This window comes from Protopterus annectens, chromosome 1.part0 (genome assembly GCF_019279795.1).
Source record: "Protopterus annectens isolate FY-2018-M chromosome 1.part0, PAN1.0, whole genome shotgun sequence".
In the NCBI taxonomy this organism is placed as follows: domain Eukaryota; kingdom Metazoa; phylum Chordata; order Ceratodontiformes; family Protopteridae; genus Protopterus; species Protopterus annectens.
Window position 1 is genome coordinate 1,387,527,224 of NC_056725.1, and position 20,246 is coordinate 1,387,547,469.

At 37.8% G+C, this 20,246-nt stretch overlaps 1 protein-coding gene across 1 annotated transcript in view; it reads right to left on the bottom strand.

The window, feature by feature from the left end:
• MDN1 (midasin AAA ATPase 1) overlaps window positions 1–20,246 on the bottom strand; it is a 3,484,183-nt gene that overhangs the window by 945,002 nt on the left and 2,518,935 nt on the right. The window contains exons 70-71 of the mRNA XM_044071809.1: window positions 20,061–20,210; window positions 15,741–15,850 (exon numbers count right to left, since the gene is read on the bottom strand). Of these exons, the coding sequence (XP_043927744.1) occupies window positions 15,741–15,850; window positions 20,061–20,210 (260 nt within the window). The remainder of the gene's footprint in view (window positions 1–15,740; window positions 15,851–20,060; window positions 20,211–20,246) is intronic.

Consider the following 20,246-nt stretch of genomic DNA (forward strand, 5'->3'; position numbering starts at 1 on the left):
TTGAAAAACCAAAAGTTCCCTCCATTTTTGGCATACCCAAGGTGCATAAAAACATTGCAGATCCACCTTTAAGACCAATAGTATCTGCTGAAGGTTCTATTACAGCTCCATTAGCTAAGTTTGTTGATACAAAGGTGAAGAAGGTACTTATGAATAGTACATATATATTACAGGATTCCTGGGACTTTGAGAAAATTGGATAAAAGCTTTTTTTTCCGAAGATTTGGCATTTGCTACCTTAGATGTGGTTGATTTATTTACTAGCATTCCCCATGATATAGGCCTTGAGTGGTTCGAAGAAGTATTAATAGGATTTACAGGAATCACACATAATGACTTTAGAACAGTTTTGGTTCTAATGGAGGTAGTATTAAAAAATAATTTTATATTTTTTGAAGGGGAATATTTTAAACAAATCAAGGGAGTTGCCATGGGGGCACACTGCTCCTACTTATGCCAATATTATGTCACATTGGGAAAATACATATTTAACAACTTCTGCTTTTAGTAAATATTGGACCTTTTATGGTAGGTTTTTAGATGATTTATGTTTTTTATGGAAAGGCAATGAGGTTGATTTTATTTTATTTATTGAATTCTTGAATGGTACAACTGATTTTTTAAAATTTACGTATAAATTTGATAATCAAATGTTAAATTATTTGGATGTAAATATTATTAAGACCAAAGATGGTTTTGAGTCGAAAATTTATAGAAAAGACACTTTCTCGAACTCGTATTAACATTTTACCAGTTCACATCCAAGTTATCAAAAGAGAAGTGTGTTGAAAGGTCAATTAGTTCGCCTTAGTAGAATGACTTCAGATGATAGTACTTTTAATATGGAATGTAGAAATTTGAAAAACTTATTTTTAAATAGAGGCTACCCGGGTGAACTTTTTGACCAGTTATGTAATGAGGTGTCCAATGAAAGAGGAGGTAAGTTTGCACCTATTTTAGGTAAAGGTGAAACTTGCATAAATTTTGAGGCAAACAATGAAAATAGTGGCACTAAGTATGAAACAGGTATTATTACAACTTATGATGGACAATCAGGATTAGTTAAAAAAGTTATTGATAAAGAATGGAAAAACTTTGCTAGATTACCTGACTTAAACTACATTTTCGACAATGAATTAAAATTTATTTATAGGAGAGGTACCAATATCAAGAACATATTGGAGAAGGGTACACATGATAGAATATTTGAAAATGTTACTAGGAGAAAAGCAGGATTGTTTAAATGTGGAAGGTGTAGTTACTGTACACATCTCATTATAGGAGAGTCAATATATTTACCAAATAGACAAAAGAAATTAATATTAGGTTATTTTGTTAATTGTAACACCAAGGGTATTATATACTTAGCCACCTGCACAAAATGTGACTCATTTTATGTTGGGAAAAGTGAAAGAATGCTCAAGCAAAGAATTTACGAGCATCTTTATGATATTAGGACAAAAAGAGAAAACAATGCATTATATAAACATACTAATGTATGTAAATCTGCCACATTTAAATTCTTTGTTCTTGAAACTATGTTAGTTGATCCTAGAGGTGGGAACTGGGAAACACTGGTGGAATATAGAGAACTTTATTGGCAAATTATACTAGAGGCCAATAGAACACCTGGTCTAAATGAAATGATTTCTCTTATTCCAGTTTAAAAACTGAGGTCAGCCAAGCTATAACATGAGTATATAAGTTTAGTTTTATGGCATATTAAATATTAAGAGGTTATTAATTATAAAACGTTGTACATATTTTAGATATAACATTTTATCACAGTGGTGCTTGTATTGTTTTAAAACTTTCTTAATTGTTTGATTGGATCTGTTTTTTTATTGAATATTTGTTATATATAAGATGGGTTCACTTATGTGATTTTATCTGATGAAGTTAAGGACGAAAACGTGTTTGGGAATATTGCAGGGTTATTGTGCATTGTTCGTGGTTTGTCATTAAACTGTTTGTGACACAGTCCCTGGATTTGGTGCTTTTTCTGTTTATTAGTGACTTTTTGCACCTTCCGTTTTCCTTGGTTATTTAAATTTAGTTATTGTGATGCTGATAGGTTTACATTTTGTATAAGTTCATGGCAGTATATTAAAAAAAATCACTTTTTGCCTGTAATGGCCCTTTAAAAGTGGCTGGAGTAATTTTTCTTACAGCTAAAATTTAATGTTTACTGAAAGTATACAAACTGTTTTTTACATCTGGGAGGGAATAGATAAAATAAATGAACAAACTGCCACTCGTGTAAATGTAACATGTTCTAGAATGGAAATTAGGATAGGTAACCTTAATTTTAGAAAGGAGGAAAGACTGTGGGTGTAGCTTTCAATTTGGGTCGACTGAGACTACCTGCAGAGGTAAACTTCATTTTTGGAAAATGTAGATAATTTTGAGCGCTTGTTGCAATTTAAGAGGGGATGAATGTTTTTATTGAAGCAAAATGTCAATGTGGCATGGGGTTCAGACAGAATCTGTAGAAAAAAATGCATAACAGATCAGCCTGAAACACATCAGTGTGGGCATGTAAGCTAAGGTTTGTACCTATATAGTCCAAAAAGCTTTCCTGTATAACAGGTGGGAGCAACATTTTTTTTTTGTTTTTATCATAACGACTCCTTTGCAAATATTAACATAAACATAAATGGCCTAACTGGGATAACATAAAAGTAAACAGTACTGAATTGTATCAAGAAGTGCAGAGTGCATACAAAAATGTTGCAGAAGAATCATTTGGACAGAAAAGATAATCGTAGACTTACGGTAGAAAGGGGTTACTGGTGAGGGAGGAGGAGGAGGAGGAGTAGTATTATGCTGGCATTTACTTATATACTGCCTAAAACTACTATTATGGGGCTTGAGAATTTTGGGAGAAATAATCAGCATTCAGCAGGGATTGCTATCTATGGGTGGGGAGTGTAACCTGAGTTGGAATAGTGAATATGTATGAGGTGATTTAGAGGAGAAAATATGGCAAAAGAGGGTAGATTTCTGAAGTAGTATATCAGAATATTTGATAAGGAAGATACAAATTCAGCAGCTGGAACTCAGGAATTTACATATTGTTCCCCAAGGTACACTAAGCTAGACTGGATAGAAATTATATTTTACAGCAGTGCATGTACTCAATTAAAAGCCCAGAAATGTATCCAATAACTATTTCAGATCATGCTCCAATAAAAACCAAGATAAAGATGCAGTGTAATGGAAGTAAACATGAGACATTGGTATTATCCTACTTATCTGTTAAAAAAGGGAGGGAATTTAAGGAATGTGCAACGGATATGATTTAAAAGTATTAGGGAAGATATAAATGTATTCATAAGGGACAGATAGTAAGTGGGATAAAATGAAGAATGGAGTTTAAAAACACGGTAGAAATAAGACAGGGACAGAAAGCAATATGGGAAACTAATAAGAATGATTTAGCTGGGATGACAACTGCTAACATACTGCAGAATAACAGAATCTCACAAAATAAAAGTAGTAATTAAAGACAGCTAAAGGGAAATTAAAGGACTATGGGGATAATGCACAATATGGGATGACCTTATTCTCCCAATTAGTAAGCAGATTATCCTCCAGAGTACCCCACTTCTAGAAAACTCCAATTTTATCACTGGTGCAACTGATCTCCTGAAAAGCTGTCTCAACTGATCTGCATTCTAACAGGCCATATGTATAAACACAGCAGCCACCATCTTAATTAATACATTTAATATCCAAAACCAGCTCTTCCCTTTAAATAAGCAATTTCACATGACCAATGGAGTTTAGAAAGATTGATGCTAAGCAAATGTGTTTTGTTATCTCTGCAGTGCAAAAACCTTTTAGCACAGTAACTTAAGCATCAGAAAGTAGAAAGGGTTGCTGCCAAACTTAGGAAGACTATGACAAGAAATCCACCCTCTAACTATAACCTGTCTACTACTCTTTTTACTTCCACCCCTAAATTGCTCTACTTCTTGCCCCCTCACACATTCACCTCTTGTTCCTACTGCTCTCTACCTCTCTCCCCTAAACTCCTTCTCACTTAACTTCTTTTCCTTTCCTGTGGACATTTCCCAGACTCTGAGTTGCTTACCTCTAATCTTCTCTTCCTTCATTGTGGGCATTTTTTATTATATTTTATTTTTTATTTGACATTTGTTAACTGGGTTGGTCCAACTGAGGAAAAGCCCATTTTCAGTGGCGACCCGGGGAGAAAACCTCCACATAGTTATACAATTTATGATAAAATCAAAGTTACACAAAGGTATAATGGTAAGTCAATGGCAATAACAATTAGTCAAAGGGAGTAACAATGACAACAGCATGATAGTTACACATTTGAGAAATCAGAACAGGTTATGAACATAACTATGAATAGGTACAAAAAGACCAACGCCATCACCTTATACATGTATTTTTTTTATTTTTTTTAAACAAAAAAAAACTATTAAGCCAAGCCCTCCTATAAGCGTTATTAGAAGGGGGGGAGGAAGAAGTAAGGGTTTATATGGGGTCATGACAATGGCAAATCCATGAAATAGCTAGACAATATTTTAGTTCTTTTTTGAAACCGCTGGCATGAGTAATGCTTCTTATGCTGAGTGGGAGCTTGTTCCAGTTATGAGATACTGAATATTTGTATAGTACTATCCCAATAGCTATACTGGGGTTGTATATTTGAAGATGATGTTGGTTAGTGCTGTGGAGTGGGCATGTAGGGGTATAGTAAGATACAAGTTTAGTTAGAGATGGGCAGGCTGTGGATTTGTTGAGTAAGTAGCGAGTTATATGAAGCTGGGAAAGTTGAAGCTGGTAGGGGAATTCAAGCCACTGTAGTTTTTTTTTACTGCCAGGCAGTGTTGAGAGGTATGTGGTAGGTCTACAGCAAATTTACTGATTTTATTGTACGTCTGTTCCAACTTAGTAATTAAAGAAGACAGAAGGTTGGTAAGGGTTGGGGCAGCATAGACTAAGCATGGAAGTAGATATGCTTGGGCCAAGGATACTCGAGTCTATTGTTAGGTATTTACTATTTCTATAGAGGAGACTGAGTTTTTGGTTAATTTATTTTTATAGACTGCTGGACATGGAGGTCAAATTTTAGTTCATCTATTATCATTCCGAGTAGCTTTGTGTGTGTGTGTCTACATTAATGATGGTTTTATTTAAGGAAGAGATGAAGAAGGTGGGTTTGAGGTGTGAAAGTGATTTTGTAAGAAAGAGTAAGAGTTCAGTTTTTAGGATTTAAAATAAGCTGGTTTTCAGTGAGCCATCTTTCAAACAGAGATAAGAGTGTCTTGGGTATAAGAGTGTGAAGTTGAGAGATACTTTCAGAAGAGGAGATAAGTGTTAAATCATCTGCATACTGAATAAGAGAGGAGTGACAGTAAGAAGTATAGAGGTCGTTGGTGAAATTACTGAACAGAATGGGTCCCAGGATGGAGCCCTGTGGAACACCAGTATGGATGTATAGGAAAAGGGAGCAAGAAGAGTGCCATCTGACAGATTACCTTCTATTTGAGAGATAAAGAGAGAACCATTCAAGAGTAGAAGCTGTGAGATTAAGATTGGCTAGCTTGGTTAGGAGTTTAGAGTAGGAAACCGTATATAAGGTTTCGGCAAGGTCTAAGAAAAGACGAGACAGGTTTATCATCATCCCTGGCTTCAGCTACAGTGTTAATGAAAGATAAAAGGGCATATGTTGCACTATAGTTTGGACAGAAACCATATTGGGTAGGTGTCAGAAGGTTTTCTTGGATGAGGTATTTAAAAAGCTGGATATGTAAACATTTTTCTAGAATTTATGAGAGGGGGGGAGGAGAGTACTGCTATGGGTCTACAGTTAGATGGGTCGGTGCAGTGGAACTGCCTCCTTTGTTTAGGGGTATGGCATATAAAGTTTTCCAAATGTCAGGTACAGTGGCTTCACAAATCGATCTACTGATGAGTACTGAGACTGGATAGGCAATAGAGTCAGCTGCAAGGATGAGAAAGAGGGGGATAAGATTATTAGCAAATGTGGAACATGGCTTTATTTTTTGGAGGAGAGATTTTATAGTTGAGGTGGGTATGGGTTTAAGAGAGAAGAGGGTGAGATTAGAAGGTATTTGAGGAGGGACAGTACTGTTGGAGTTGTGGTTAGAGTTGGTCAGTTTTTGAATAGTATCAATGAAGTAATGGTTGAGGAAGGTGGCAATGTCCTGTGCTGACAAGTTAGGGTAGGGATTAGGAGTTTGAGGGCTTCCAGGGTGGAGGATAGAGTTGATAGTTCTCCAGAAATTTTTGAGATTAGTGTGATGGCTAGCCTGGGCCTTAAAGTAATTTTTTTTTATCGTTGAGGATGTGTTTTTTGTCTGGTTTCTGAATTCTTTGAAGGTTTGATGGTGGGTAGGGGATTTTGATTTTATCCAGGTTTTCCATGCAGTATCTCTCTGATGCACAAGGGAACAAGTTTATTTTGTCAGCTGGGGGCATGATTAGATTTTATTCTGATTTTCCAAAGGGGTGCTAGTGAGTTGAGAATGTCTAAGATTATGCTGAATTTTAGCACTGCATCATTAAGAGAAAGGCTATACAGGCAGGAGCAATTTATCAATGAAAGTCTTTCGTTAAAAGTTGTGGAATTGAAGCTAGAGTTTTTACAACAGTCTCTGTAAAGATGAGGCCTAGATAGTTGTGGGGAGTGTCTTTCAATATAGATGGGAAGGTGGTCAACTTAAGATATCGGGAAGTGTCTTGAGGTAGTGATACAGGTGAGGGTTGTTAGTCAGTATCCAGTCAAGGATAGCACTGGTGTTGGAAAGTTTATTCAAGCGGGTTGGGTTGTAATGAGCTGGGTGAATCCAAAGAGATTGATGCTTTGGTGTGGGGAGTTAGCACTCAGTGCTTTCCCGTCGATATTTACATCACCCAGTATTACAGTTTCATAGGGTATATTTTGGGAGATCCACGACAATATGTTTTCAAGAGCAGGAATATTTTGGCCAGGTAGGATATAGGTGGAAGCAATAGCAAATTTTTTGTGGGTGTTTGTGTGGCAGTTACGTACAAGTAGTTCGGCAGGGTAGAAATCAGGTGGATGCGTGGATAAGGGAGAGAGGTTCAGTTCTTCAAAGTAGCTTATGGCTACACCTCCTCCTCCTTTCTTTGAGATTCTATCCTGGTGGTAAGTATTGTATCCTGGGGGTAGGATGACATTGTTTAAGATATGGAGTTTTAGCCAGGTTTTGAACAAGGTTAAGATGTGTGGAGCATAATGGGAAATGAATGAAGTTCAGTGGTTTTGTTTAAAAGTCTTTGCATGTTTATAGATAGACTAGATAAGATTTTAGGAGAGGAGGAAGAGAGGGTTGAGGAGATGGGGATGAAGAGGCAAGATGTTGTTAGAATAGACATAAGTCGCCGGCTAGAAGTAGAACACTCAAGTATGGTGAGCTTGGGAGAGTAAGAGCTGTAGGTGAGATGATTTAGTTAGATTCTGGGAAAGATAGTGGGGCTGACAGAGAAGACTTTAGTTTTAAAGAGATGCTTACATGAGAAATTAAATAAAGAGGGAGAAATAGAATGACAGAGGGTGTAGTTATGGATGTTAGATAATTGGGAGAGTGTAGGTAATGGTTTGTGATAAATAAAGTTAGTGTTATAAGAGGTCAAGTAGGACAGGAAAAGTAGAATAGAGGTTATCAGTATGTTGAGATGCATGACATGGAAGGTAGAGAGAGGGTGGGCTATTACGAAACTAAGAGGGAGATGTCTGACTTGGGTGGATAAGGATGAAGGAGTGAGGTGTTAGAGTGAAGAAGTGGTGGAGGATTGGTTGCAGATGATGCAATATTCGAGGGCGGACAGTAGTAGGGCAGTACTAAGAATGTATTGGAGGAGTTGTTTGCATGGTATTAGAGGGTGGAGAAAGAGTAAGAATGTGTTAGTTGCGATAGGCTGAGAAGAGGGGTGGGGATTAGGTAGATGGGGATATAGGCAAGGAGGTGGGAATAGGGGTAGGGGAGTGGAGTGAGCCCGAGCATAGCGAGGGCAAATGGAACAGGCCTAAGCAAGTTTCAGCGTGTATGCAGTGAGGAAACAAGAATAAATCACCCACTTTGCAAGGGTAGAAAAAGCAGTACTTCAAAGAAAAAGTAAGGATAATATGTACAACAGAAAAAATGATCTATATACCCTTTGCTCTGGAGCAATTTTGATCAGCAAATGAATATTTTTTAAGAAGGAGGATAATGTCTTTTATTTTAAGTTCCCATCTGTGTCAATGTAAAGGGTGGGGGTGTACTAAGAACAAATGTATGGGGGGGGAAGTGGGTAGCTAGTGTCCATGGTGGCAAGTTCACCACTGTATTTTACAACTTACACAGATTGCGTATTTAAATCCAGCTTTTTTAACATACTTTATGCTTGCAGAATACACTTTGCTGTTTAAGGACTATATAATTTATCCTGAAAACTATATAATTTACATACTATACAATTATATAATATATAAATTTATACATTTAATATTTATAAAATATAAAAACTATTTAATTTGTCCTGAAAATAGTTTGTCAACTGCATTCAGCAGCCTCTGTACATTGTCAATTAACATTGCGTTTTGTAACCAACTGTATTCCATACTATAGTTTCTCTGTAATGTACTCAGGTTGTTACTTTGTGCATACTTTCGTGGAGCTTTTCTCCCTGGACCTCTGCTGAAAAAGAGCTCTGGCTCAGTCGGACATGCTCAATCAACAAATTTTAAATAAAAATGAAGAAACATAACCAGAGATCCTATAGGAGTACAAGAGATGTTTCAATTTTATGAAAATTTCTATAAAAGAGAGGAATGGGGAACCAAGAAATGCCACAAATTGAAATTATGAATGACAATTATGCCAAAGTTAGGTGATGATGAAGCTCAACTATTAATATCCAACATAAGAAGTAGCGATGTATAACCAATCAACAGGTGAGTCTCCAGGAACCGACATTATTCCTATGGAAGTTAGCAAGGAAGAAACAGATAACTATCGCTAAGTTTTTTTTGGCAATGTTTTAACTGTGGAAGAACGGTACCAGCATCTTGGAAGAAAACTGTGGTGGATGTACTATCCAAATGTGGTAAGGACCCTTCAGACCCAGCTTCATATAAACCCATTTCAATCTTAAACCATGAACAAAAAGTGTTTGTGTCTTTACTAGTTAACAGAATGGTAAAGGTGTTGCCAAAATTGATATATATGGATGTGGTCTATGGGGGGGGGCATGCATTTTACAACATTAAAAAAGCAATTATGATCCATGATGATACAAAGAAAGCAGTGTGTAAGAAAATGTCACTACTGTTGGTGGGTCCTGATACGGCGAAAGTATTCAAACAAGTTGACTACGATTTTATGAGCAGGGCAATGACAGCATTTACATTCCCCACATAGTATAATACGGTGGGCTCCTCTTTGACGAAACATGATGACAGTTGACAAACCGTTTAAACAAGAACCAGGAAGGGATTTCTTTCCCTTTATTTGTTTTATATTAAGAACCATTCTCAACGCAAATAAAGGAGTCACATTTTTAAAAATACAGACCATGCAGTAAAAGCCGAATAACATTTGCAGATATGTTGTACTTGATAAATCTACAAAAGGACATTTCAGTGTTGTGAAACATTTTTCAAGGCATAAAATAAATGAAAATAAAATGGGGTATATCAGTAAATTATGTACCACACATTAATTAGTTCATCTTATCTCTCCTTACTTATGGGTATTGCTGAAGTACTTAGGTGTATGGATTACAAAGGGATTTTGTTATGGCAGCTAAGTATAAATGGGAAAAGGCTAAACATTTTAGAATATAAAAATTGAGAAGCTCTTGATTATGCATATGGAGAGGAAGATACAAGCAACAAAAAGGTTTTATATATGTGGCAGGTGTATCTATCGACCACAGCAGAAGATGTAGAAGATTAAGAGTTGAAGGAATTTATCTGAGAGGGGATGAGGGCAAGAGTTAAGAGGGATAAATGATTTCCTCTTAGAGCAAAGTTGTGTAGGATTACCCGATTTTGATGGGATACTTTACAGTTATGCAGTTAAGGCTTATATATAATGCAAGCAGAAACTGAAAAGGGATGATGATGAAACTGGGGGGGGGGGGGGGGGTTTGACAAATAAGGAGAGTAGGATTTTGGATGCAGTTCCGTAAAGCGAACATGCAACAACCTTAACCTTACTATAGTCAAAGCAGAAGACATTATTATAAGAACTAAGACAAAATGGTAACTGAAAAGAACATTTTACCAATAGGTATGACTGCAAGTTGGGGAATAGAAAATATGCAAGAGGGAATGGAATTTACTGATAATAATTAGTAAGTGAACCCATGTACTTTTGGCAAATTAGGGAGAGAAAAGTGGGATGAGGCTATGCAGAAGTTTAGATTGAGGTTACAGATTGAATTCTCTAACAGGGATCAATACAGCATATGTAAAGAGAAAGGGATGGGGAAGGCTAAATGAAAGACTAGCTCTGGCAGGCTTTTCAGCCGAGGCTAGAACAGAAGCTGCTGTTTTACAATGGATAATTAGTAAGACTTATAAAATATTGTATGATAACTATAAGAATCAAAGAACATTAGAAAAGTTTTGGGAAAAACAGGCAATTTACAAAGGAACAGTGGCAGGGCATTTGTATGTCTCCCAAGAATGCTACAACATACAGAAAGTTTAGGATTTCTGCATGGAGCTTTGTGCATATGTATTTTATACCACAAGCTTTCCTTGTGTTGATATGCAAACGCTGGAGGTATGATGGGTAAAGAGAAAGGTAAATGAGAATGCAACAAGTTAGCACATTTTCACAAGTTCCTACGGAATACTTTGTCAGAAATATTGGGGGAGCAAACAGCCGTAACTAAGGAAATTATTCTTTAGATCTGGGATACAAGATCTTAACTGACTAGACATACCAAGGCCTCACTAAGCATAATGTAATTGGCTGCCAATAAATTAATTACTAGAAAATGAAAATCTAAATGGATTGTAAATGAAGTATCAAATGTAAAGGAGATATAAAAGAACTGGTGGTAAAATTTTTAGAAAAGGGAACTAAAACATTACATAAAAATATATTGAATTATTGGAAAAAAACATGCAGTATAATGTTTGGGAGATTCAAAGGAAGGTAAGAACTGAGCAATTTATGTGATGATGGAGTGACAAAACATGTGTGCCGCAATGTCCAGATTATTTGCCTCACATTTTTGGTCTGTTCCTCAAAATTGTTTTTTAATACATCACTGGGATGATTTAAGGAGCGGTGGTGGTGCTGCGTTAGCATTGTCGCCTCACAGTAAGACGCTGTCCGGTTAGATTCTCAGCTAGAGCGTCTTCTGCGTGGAGACATATGTGAATGGGCGTACCTTCGTTGAAGGTTGTGCGTCAGGCCTGGCAAGCCGGTAAGTAAAAATCAACTGCCAATCAATAGCAGACCAGAATTCCGCTGTGGCGACCCCTAACCAGGAAAAGGCGAAAGACACAAACAAACAAAACTGGGATGATTTAAGGATTAAAGTCAATAAATAATGACAATTATTTGAGTTTCAGACTTCATAACCTTAAGAAAAATGTATGGTAACACAAATCCTATTATTCTAGCAACTTTCTAAGTTTATAAGAGCAATATTTAGAAAGTATCCCTAGTTTTGGGTCTTTGTGCCCCCCCCCCCCAATTTTGTCAGGCTTTATCCAGATTTCCTGCAGTAAGAGGTTGAGAGGTAAGGTACTCATGTAACTTTTTAGAATGTGACGATTTAATAAAGATGTTTAAAAATGACATATTAGTGATAGCAAAATGCTTAACGGAGGCATGGTGGTGTTTCTTCATCACCTGGTGGCAGTAAATGCTTAATGGAGGCATGGTGGTGTTTCTTTCATCCTTTCATAGTAGTCATTAACCATTCTGCCTACATTTCAAGGTAATCTTAAGATCTGATAAAAAAGAAATGGAAATGTGGTCAAGGGCAGATTCCAAAACTTTACAAATAGTCTGCATGTCCTCTACAATCAATCTTAGGTTCATAGGATCATACTAGGCTATCTGCCCTAGGGCATTTATAAGCCTAGCCAGAGTGTGTGTGTGTCCCCCACCCACCATGAGGACTATACTACATTAGTTTGCATTGGTTCTGTCCTCCAGTGACACACAGATGATTGGGGGGGTAACGATCGATCTCCCATCCATCAAGATTTCTCTTCTCTTGAACAGAGAGAGAGTGTCTGAGGGAGATGGACTGGGCATGGGATGGGATAGGATTCATAGTCTTTCATGTGTATCGCACTCCCTCTCCTGTCAACCCGTTCTATCCAGCGTTGTCCTGAGGTTTAAGTCTTGGTTGGCTCTAAGTGGTTCTGGGTGCTCTTTTGGATTTGGATTTTTGAGGAGGATGTGTATTAATTATTCAGGTCACTCTGGCCAGAGCAGTATGCGACTGGAATAGAGCTGGAGAGGGAGCGGTGTCGCGACTGATTCTATGCTTTTTCTGACCCCTATGAGGTATATTTATACTTTGGGGTCTTTCCAACTTATCCTTTTTGTGGTTGGGGTTTTTCTGCACTTCCGGCTTACCAATCATTATTCGATAAGATAGTACTGTTATGCCACAATGATTAGTCTGATCTGATCTGAATCATGATCAGTGAATGATCAGACCTCTTGGATGTCCTGTCCTTCATCTGGATGTGGATGGTCAAATGTGAAGGTCTTAACCTGTTTGGCAACTTGAATTCATACTGGAGGTTTCTTTGAGGAGGTTACTGCCAGGTCCTGAGCTTTAGTCGTTTTGTCTATTTTTTTTGTAGGTTACGATGATACATTTTTTTTAGGGGCCACTTATGCATTGGGCTCTAACTAAGTATAGGCCATGGCTGGGGCTTCTCTGCCATGGGTTCATTTCTGAGAGTGTGGTCTCCAGTTGTGTCTGTGGGAGTTGTCAGATAATTTTTGTGCCCACAATCCCCCTATGTTTGGCTGCCACCCAAAAAATGTATGCCTTGCCTGCAACCTGAAAAATAGAAGCAGACCTGTGGGGCCCAGTGACGAGTTTGCTGGGACACCACAGGACTGACCCCCTGACTTGTGGCTGTGGCACGAGCAACTCTAACCCTGTGGGTTCTGTCCTTGAGCTGTTTGCAACCCATCTTGTGACATGCGGATTTGGGTTTATCTCTGTGTGAGCTTTTCTATGATGCTAGGGTGGGTGTTGTGTGAGTGCTTTTTGCCAGGTCAAGGTAGGCTGGTGTGATGAACTGCCTCAAGTCAATGGCCAGTGACTGTTTTGAAAATTCCTCCAAGTTCAAGAGGTGGGATCCATGAAAATCTAAACCAGCCCACCGAGACAGTGTCTGAGTTCCATTATGATCCTCTCCATTGTTTAGGATCCTATGATCTCTTCTTTTGCCTTTGCAGACAGAGCAGAATTGCTCACGCTTTTAGTAAGTGGGACCACATAGAAGAAGCAGGCTTGCTTGTGCTTGGGGGAGTCCAGGGTCACGCCATTCACACAGCCCTTGTGTGGGTAGTAGTACCTCATTGATTAGAACAGCCAGCACGGGTGGGTTTAGTTCCTCATTGAGTTAAAATGCTAGTTTTTTGCCGGGGACACCGTCGCTCCCACCTATGCTGTGTTTTGCTTTAGGAGGCTAGACTCACCCTGGATAGTGGAGATTTGGGAGGTGTTTTTCTCTGAACTGATATATATTTCTCCCTTGGGGTTTGGGAATTTGCACTGAACCTGTCTGCCAGTATGTTGGCAATGTTCTGGGGTTCAGTGGATTTTGTTTCATTTTTGACTAAATTCTGCCTTATGATGGGAGTTTCCACAGGTTTCTAACTTTTCTAAAAAGAAGGCCTTTGGATTTTTTTTTTTGTGTTTCTTTGTTTTTTTAGTTGAAGTTGGTGGTGATTGCCTTTTGATCATTTTTTTTGTCTTTTGCTAGTTTTCTCCAAGATGCTTTCCTTTTGTTTTTTTTTCAGTCTACCAAGAATTACAGGGTGTGAAGATGAGTGAAGGCTGCCAGCCTAGCCAGATATAATTCTGCAGATAATTCTGTCATCTGTAAATATTAACATAAGCCACAGGCTTGTTCTCTTAAATGTAAGAAAATGGTGTTAAATGTGGAACTGCAAAAATGTAACAGTGCACTCTGCTGTAGGAAAGCTGATAAGTCAAGCATTGTATAATTGTTTGATCACAAAACCCAGAGCCGAGATGTCTGGATGAAGGAATTCTTGCTTTTGTTTTGAGACTAGAGTTAATTGCTAGAATTTGCATGTATGTCTTTTATTGCTGCAGCTTCCTGACCAGCTGCAAGATCAAAAGGGCTGTTACACACTCAGGTTCTCTCAGCCCGGTAAACAGAAAATAATGATGTAATCTGAAATGAGTCAATGGTAGTGTGTTATCAATTTAAGGAGTGAGAGACTCGGAGCATTTTGTATTTGTCTTGAGAACATCCAACATCAACAGCCCTCTGCCTGTGCTCTATATGCAAGTTTATTTTAAAATGATGTTTTCTCTTGGATATAGCTAGGAAATAGGAAGATTAGATTAGTTTTTGTTTCTGTATTGATGTCAGAACTTTCCCACTGTATTTTAAGTATTTCTCTGATCTCATAACTCTTGGTTAGCACTGTGCAGTAAGAAGTATCGTCTTGTGTTTTTTATTTATTAAATATTTTTAAACCTTTCAACTGTGGCGGTTTTGTGTAGAGATTATTTAAACTCTAAAGTACATTGCATGTATATAGTGATACTGTCCAAGTAACTCCAATAAGTTTTGCTGTTCAGTCACACTTACTATTTGGATAATACTGCACAGTAATAATTGGACACCCTTTGATAAGGGGCCTTATTAGTAGCTGATATTAGTGGGTGGTGGCAGCTGGTATGACCTTTTAGACTGGGCAGAAAGGGGGCACAGCTGGAGAATCTGTGCCAGTCTTCCCCAGGAGTGTCCGTGGGTTTGTATACAACTCATATCGCAAAGTGTGTGTGCGTGTGTCAGCTACTTGGGCAGGGACACGAATCACTGGTTGGACAGAGAGGGTGATGGAGATTTCAGCTTGCCCACTAGGCTGAGATCTGGACCCTACAGCTGTGCCAGTAGGGAGTCTTATTGGGGATTTGGAGAGAAACGGAGAAACCAGCACAGACTGACTGTGATCTCTGTGCGCTCTTAAGGGAAATTGTACTTTACTGTGTGTGTTATTTGTTATCCCACCCTATGTGGACGCCCCTCACTGGTGTTAGTGGTGAGGATTTGGGCTCCTTGATTGCTGGACCAGTGCACAGGCACAACACAAGGTATGAAAAAAAAGGTGACCCGATAAATCTATTACTGAATCCAAACGTCAGTTTTTACAAATAAAATAAAACCCAGAGGAAGATACCCCACACAAATGGCATTCCCTTGTCAACATTGCTGGGTAGCTTGAAGAAGGCAAACCAATCAAGAAAAGCACAGAAAAACTAGTCACCAAAAAGGACTCCCTGACTGCTGAAACATTCAAGAGAAAACTGATGAAACTACCTCAAAGATTAGCTATAGTTAAATTTTTAACGATTTGGTGTTTCATGCATCACTAACTTGATAACTACTATTGCATTTAAAGTTGCACACATCTCAGACTTCAGGTGCAGACACTAAATATCACAGTGAAACCAAGACACCATAACATTTCTATTCCTACCTTCAGCTCCTTTTCAATGGGATGACGGCGTTCTGTCAGCCTGCTGTGGACAGAGTCTGAAAACTGCTTATAATAGTTATACAAGTTCCACATAAGGCTGCACAAGGAATCTAAAAGAAAAGAAAGAAAAAATAGAGGTCATAATGGCACATGCTTAGAGAAAAAAGGTGATCAAATTTGTCAGAAAAACAACTATAAGTCATGCTTTGCCAGCAAGAGATAAAGCAAATCTGTGAAACCTCTAGTGTTTTTACAAGTCCAGGTCTCGTATGCATTTATTCCTTATCTAACTTTAGTAATGAAGCTGTTTTACACAATAAGTGAAAGAAAAACAGTACCAAAATTAAGAATACAGTGACTGTATGTGTTTTAAAGTTATCAAGCACTTTTGCAATTCAAAAGTATGCTAATCAGTAAAAGAAAATACAAAACCACACACATACTAGCATATTAGTTCATGTTTACCTATTATACTCTATCAACTAAATATATATATAGATTTTAAATTTCATGGAGTTGATATTTGCCTCATTCTATATTTAGACATTTCGGTGAGTAAAAATTATGGAGGGTATTGTTTTAATTGTAAAATTTATAGAAAAGAAGCATTTGCAAACTCTTACCTTCACTTTCAAAGTAGTCATCCTGTGTATAATAAAAAAGGATAATAAATAGTTTGCTAAATTAAGTAGGTAACAACCAAAGAGGAAGATCGCATAGAAGGGGAGGTTTTATGTATTTTTTTTTTTAACTGAAAGAGGTTTCTCAAATATGTTAGTTTTAGATATTTGCAATGAAATTACAAGTAAAAAGAGAAAAATGGGGCCACATTCTCAACACGGAAGTGAATTTAGAGGGGAATAGGCTGCAAAATAACAATTTTGAAGGACAGTTTTTCTTACCATTCTAAGTAGACATTCCAGATATGTCTGTTCATGACAACTGGATGATTTTATGGGGTCATCTGAATGTAGACAAGTGGTTGGAGAGGCCCCAAAGTTTATCAAAAGGGAATGCAACCTAAAGGATCTGTTAGAATGTTAATCCTCCTTCAAACAAAAAAAATTCAATCAAAAGGGTACCTTTGCAAGTCAAAAGTCAAAGCTGAAAACAATGTAGATTTTTTATAATTGATATATTTTGAAGTTGTACATTCTCCACATATACACAAAGCTAAAAGTACTTCTACCTGTGAAACAGACAATGTTGTTTACCTTGCAAAATACTTAGCATGTGAAGCATTTCAAGTAGGTAAAACTATGAGAACCTTGTCTGAAAGGATTTATGAATATGTAACATAGTTTAATGTGTGTCACATTAAAAAAGTTTAATTGAACAAATAAGTAAAGATAATTGGGATGGTGATTTAAACAACACTTTTGAATGGAGGGAGCTTGGATGGCAAATAAAGTTAAATGCAGGTTGCCATTCACTCTTGAATGAACAAACTAACATTAAATGTGAATTGAAAAGAAATGGGGTAATTATACTTTAGTGCAATACATTTTATGATAGATTTTCGTTAAGAATTTGTTCACTTGGATTTCATTGTAAAAGTGACTTATTTGCAATGTTTTTCATTTCATTTAAATTGTGATACACTCATTTGATTGTTTTTTACATTACATGTAATAGGTGTTTATTGAAAGAGCTGCATGAATGTTGGTTGTTGTTTCTGAAGCAGTGCTGGTACTACAAGACAAAAATGAAAGAGGTTAATTTCCTGAACTGACTTTCTTTGGTGCAATTTTATTTTTTGGTTACAGAGAATGGCCTGCCTCCATCCCCGCAAACACATCATCTTTTCCCTCTACCTAACGAAAAGGCTCATTCTTCTTCCTAACCCCCAGGGCAGCTCCAACACGTGTCTCAGCTGCTAATAGCACTCTGGTGACCTAGGTCCCACTCAGAGCTTTATCTCTCCATGCCAAAAGAAAAACACCTCCTCCCTGTCTCTGATCTTCAGTGAACAGAAGGCAGAGTATGCAGTCCTGAAATGCATCATTAACCTTTCTCTCAAAAAGAGGCAAGTAGGGTGTCATGTTATCACTCATCTCCTTCCCCAAACTAGCATGAGAGCCACTATCCAAACCCAGGTTGTCTGGGTCATAATCAAGCCAGTAGCCATCTACACTAAATAGTTAGCTATGATGGGCAGAAATTATCACATGCACTGACAACAGAATAACCAAGACAAAATCATAACTGGTGCATAAGATTTAGGAAAATGTGCATATGGACCAACTCATTTACCACAGGATCCATACCACTGCCAAAATGGAGAACCTCTTCCACCTGGCAAAGCACATTTCTCAAAAGGAAGCCTTCCTGGAAAATTGGCACCTCTGACTCGCCAGCCAATAGGTCCAGCAAAAAGAAAGTCTACAAAAGCAGGAGCCAAACTCCAACAAAGCTATCTGTCACCCCATCTAGCCTAGAACTGTGTTTCCTACATCAACAAGGGACAAAGTGTCTGAAATGATACCCTTCTCAGCCTCCAAGAGTTAATGAAGTTAACTTCTCTTAAATTTTGTAGTTAAGTATTCAATCAGAGAGAATGGAGTGAAGGTGTAAATTAAGTGTACAATCAGAGAACAGGGAGAATGTGTACAGCAATCTTTTGTTCCAGAGAATAAAGAATGCATTTTTTATTACCTCACCCATGCTGTGTTGGAAGGAACAGAAAAAAAAAGCAAAAAACATGTTCAAGTGGCAAGCAAGCAGCTCTCTGGTTTTCCACTCAGAAGATAATACCCAGGAATGACCATGGAATATTTACTTTCAAAAGAGACATGGAAAAGTAGCTCAGGGTCTTCTAAGAGGTTCTCACTGTCCAGCATATGAAATTATGAAACAGTGATACCCCTTTGTCTATGACCCATGACCAGACCAACATGGGATACAACTGTAAGCTTTTTATTTGTTTAGGCAGCACAGGATGCACACTAGTTATCAGACTATATTACAGGAACAGAGAGGAAGCAGAATTACTGTCAGAGCCCTCAAAGCCAGAAGAGCTGGACTTATCTTCAGTTAACAGGTGCAGCTCCCTCTCTGCATGAGGGATCACTATCTTCCCCTATTACAGTGGAGGTGACAAAATGGGATAATGGTCCCGCTACCAAGTTCAATCTGGGAGTATGAAGGATTCACTTCAGGAAGGTTGTACCCCTGTTTAGACTGATGGGGACTGTTAGTGCTTCAGGGAGTGACACCAACAGACAATGACAGAGTCACCAGTTTACTAAGACACTTCTACTTGGATGTGCAGACTTACAGCAGTGGACGTTTTGCAGTCTAATGGCTCACTGAGTTATGACAGCATGAAGAAATTCTGCTACTGGATTTCAGCTAATGCTCTCCAGACAATTTCTGGGAGGCTTGAGGAGGGTTTTTTTAAACAATATCAGCGTACAGTGGTTTAGTGTGATCATCTGTTTGTGTGTGTGCTGCTTATTGGCCATGGATGATCCCCAGGTTATAAGGTTAATTACACCTCTCAAAAGACCTTTCATCATGTTGGTCCCTAGGGTTGGTTGTCTGTGAGCTTTAGGCAGTTCCCACACTGTCTCAGAACAAAGTGCAATGAGGCTGGCAGCAGAAGAGGCAGAGGTAAACAGGCCTTCCATGTTTGTCAGGTAGGTCAGATTAAGGGATAGAGTGATACAATAAATCAATTTAGTAAGAAGGCAGAGAAAAGATATGTTGGGTAGATAAACTGTGCTGTGGAGGTGATGTTGATGCCAACAGTGACACAATTTCTTGAACCTCAGTAAAGAAATTATGTAATACAGTCTAACCCAAGAGAATTACAAAGCTACAATTCAACACAGCGTGTAAATTCAGTAAGACGCCATGAGGGTTCACAAGAGGTGGTATAAATTACACACAGTAAGATCAGACCGCAGTGCAAAACTTAAAAAAAAATAAACCTAAATGGATAAACCTCTTTTAAATGTTATCTATACATTTCAACCTTAGTAAAATTCCCCATTCCCCTATTAATTTTGTTTTACATATTATGCATATATGAAAGAACAGAAACAGTTTACAAAGGCCAGCTAATTGTTGCAGCTAGTCCATTCTTGGTGTTCCATAGTCTCACAAAGAATAAAAATTCTTAGTTTTACAATCAAGTAAAATAACAGACTAAACACAGGAAACCATCCTTTGCAGCAGAGAGTTTGTAACAGTGATCTGATTGACAGATCATGAAACTAGTTTCTTTTACTGCCTTTCATAAACACTTTACATCTAGTCTACAAAATCCATTTAACTCCACATGTTAAAGGCATGTTCTATAAGTAATGTGCATTGTACCTTTTCCTTCTTGTTGAGGCAATAATAAAATGTGACAGTGGAAAACCAGAAGCATCTTTAATCGAATGTGGAACTCTCCCAATGTGGCACCCTCTATAAATGCTTTCAGTGTGTTGGCAATGGAAGCCAAGGATAACTCCTCATTGTTCTCTGAAATTATAAATTACAAGTAAATTAAATAAAAAA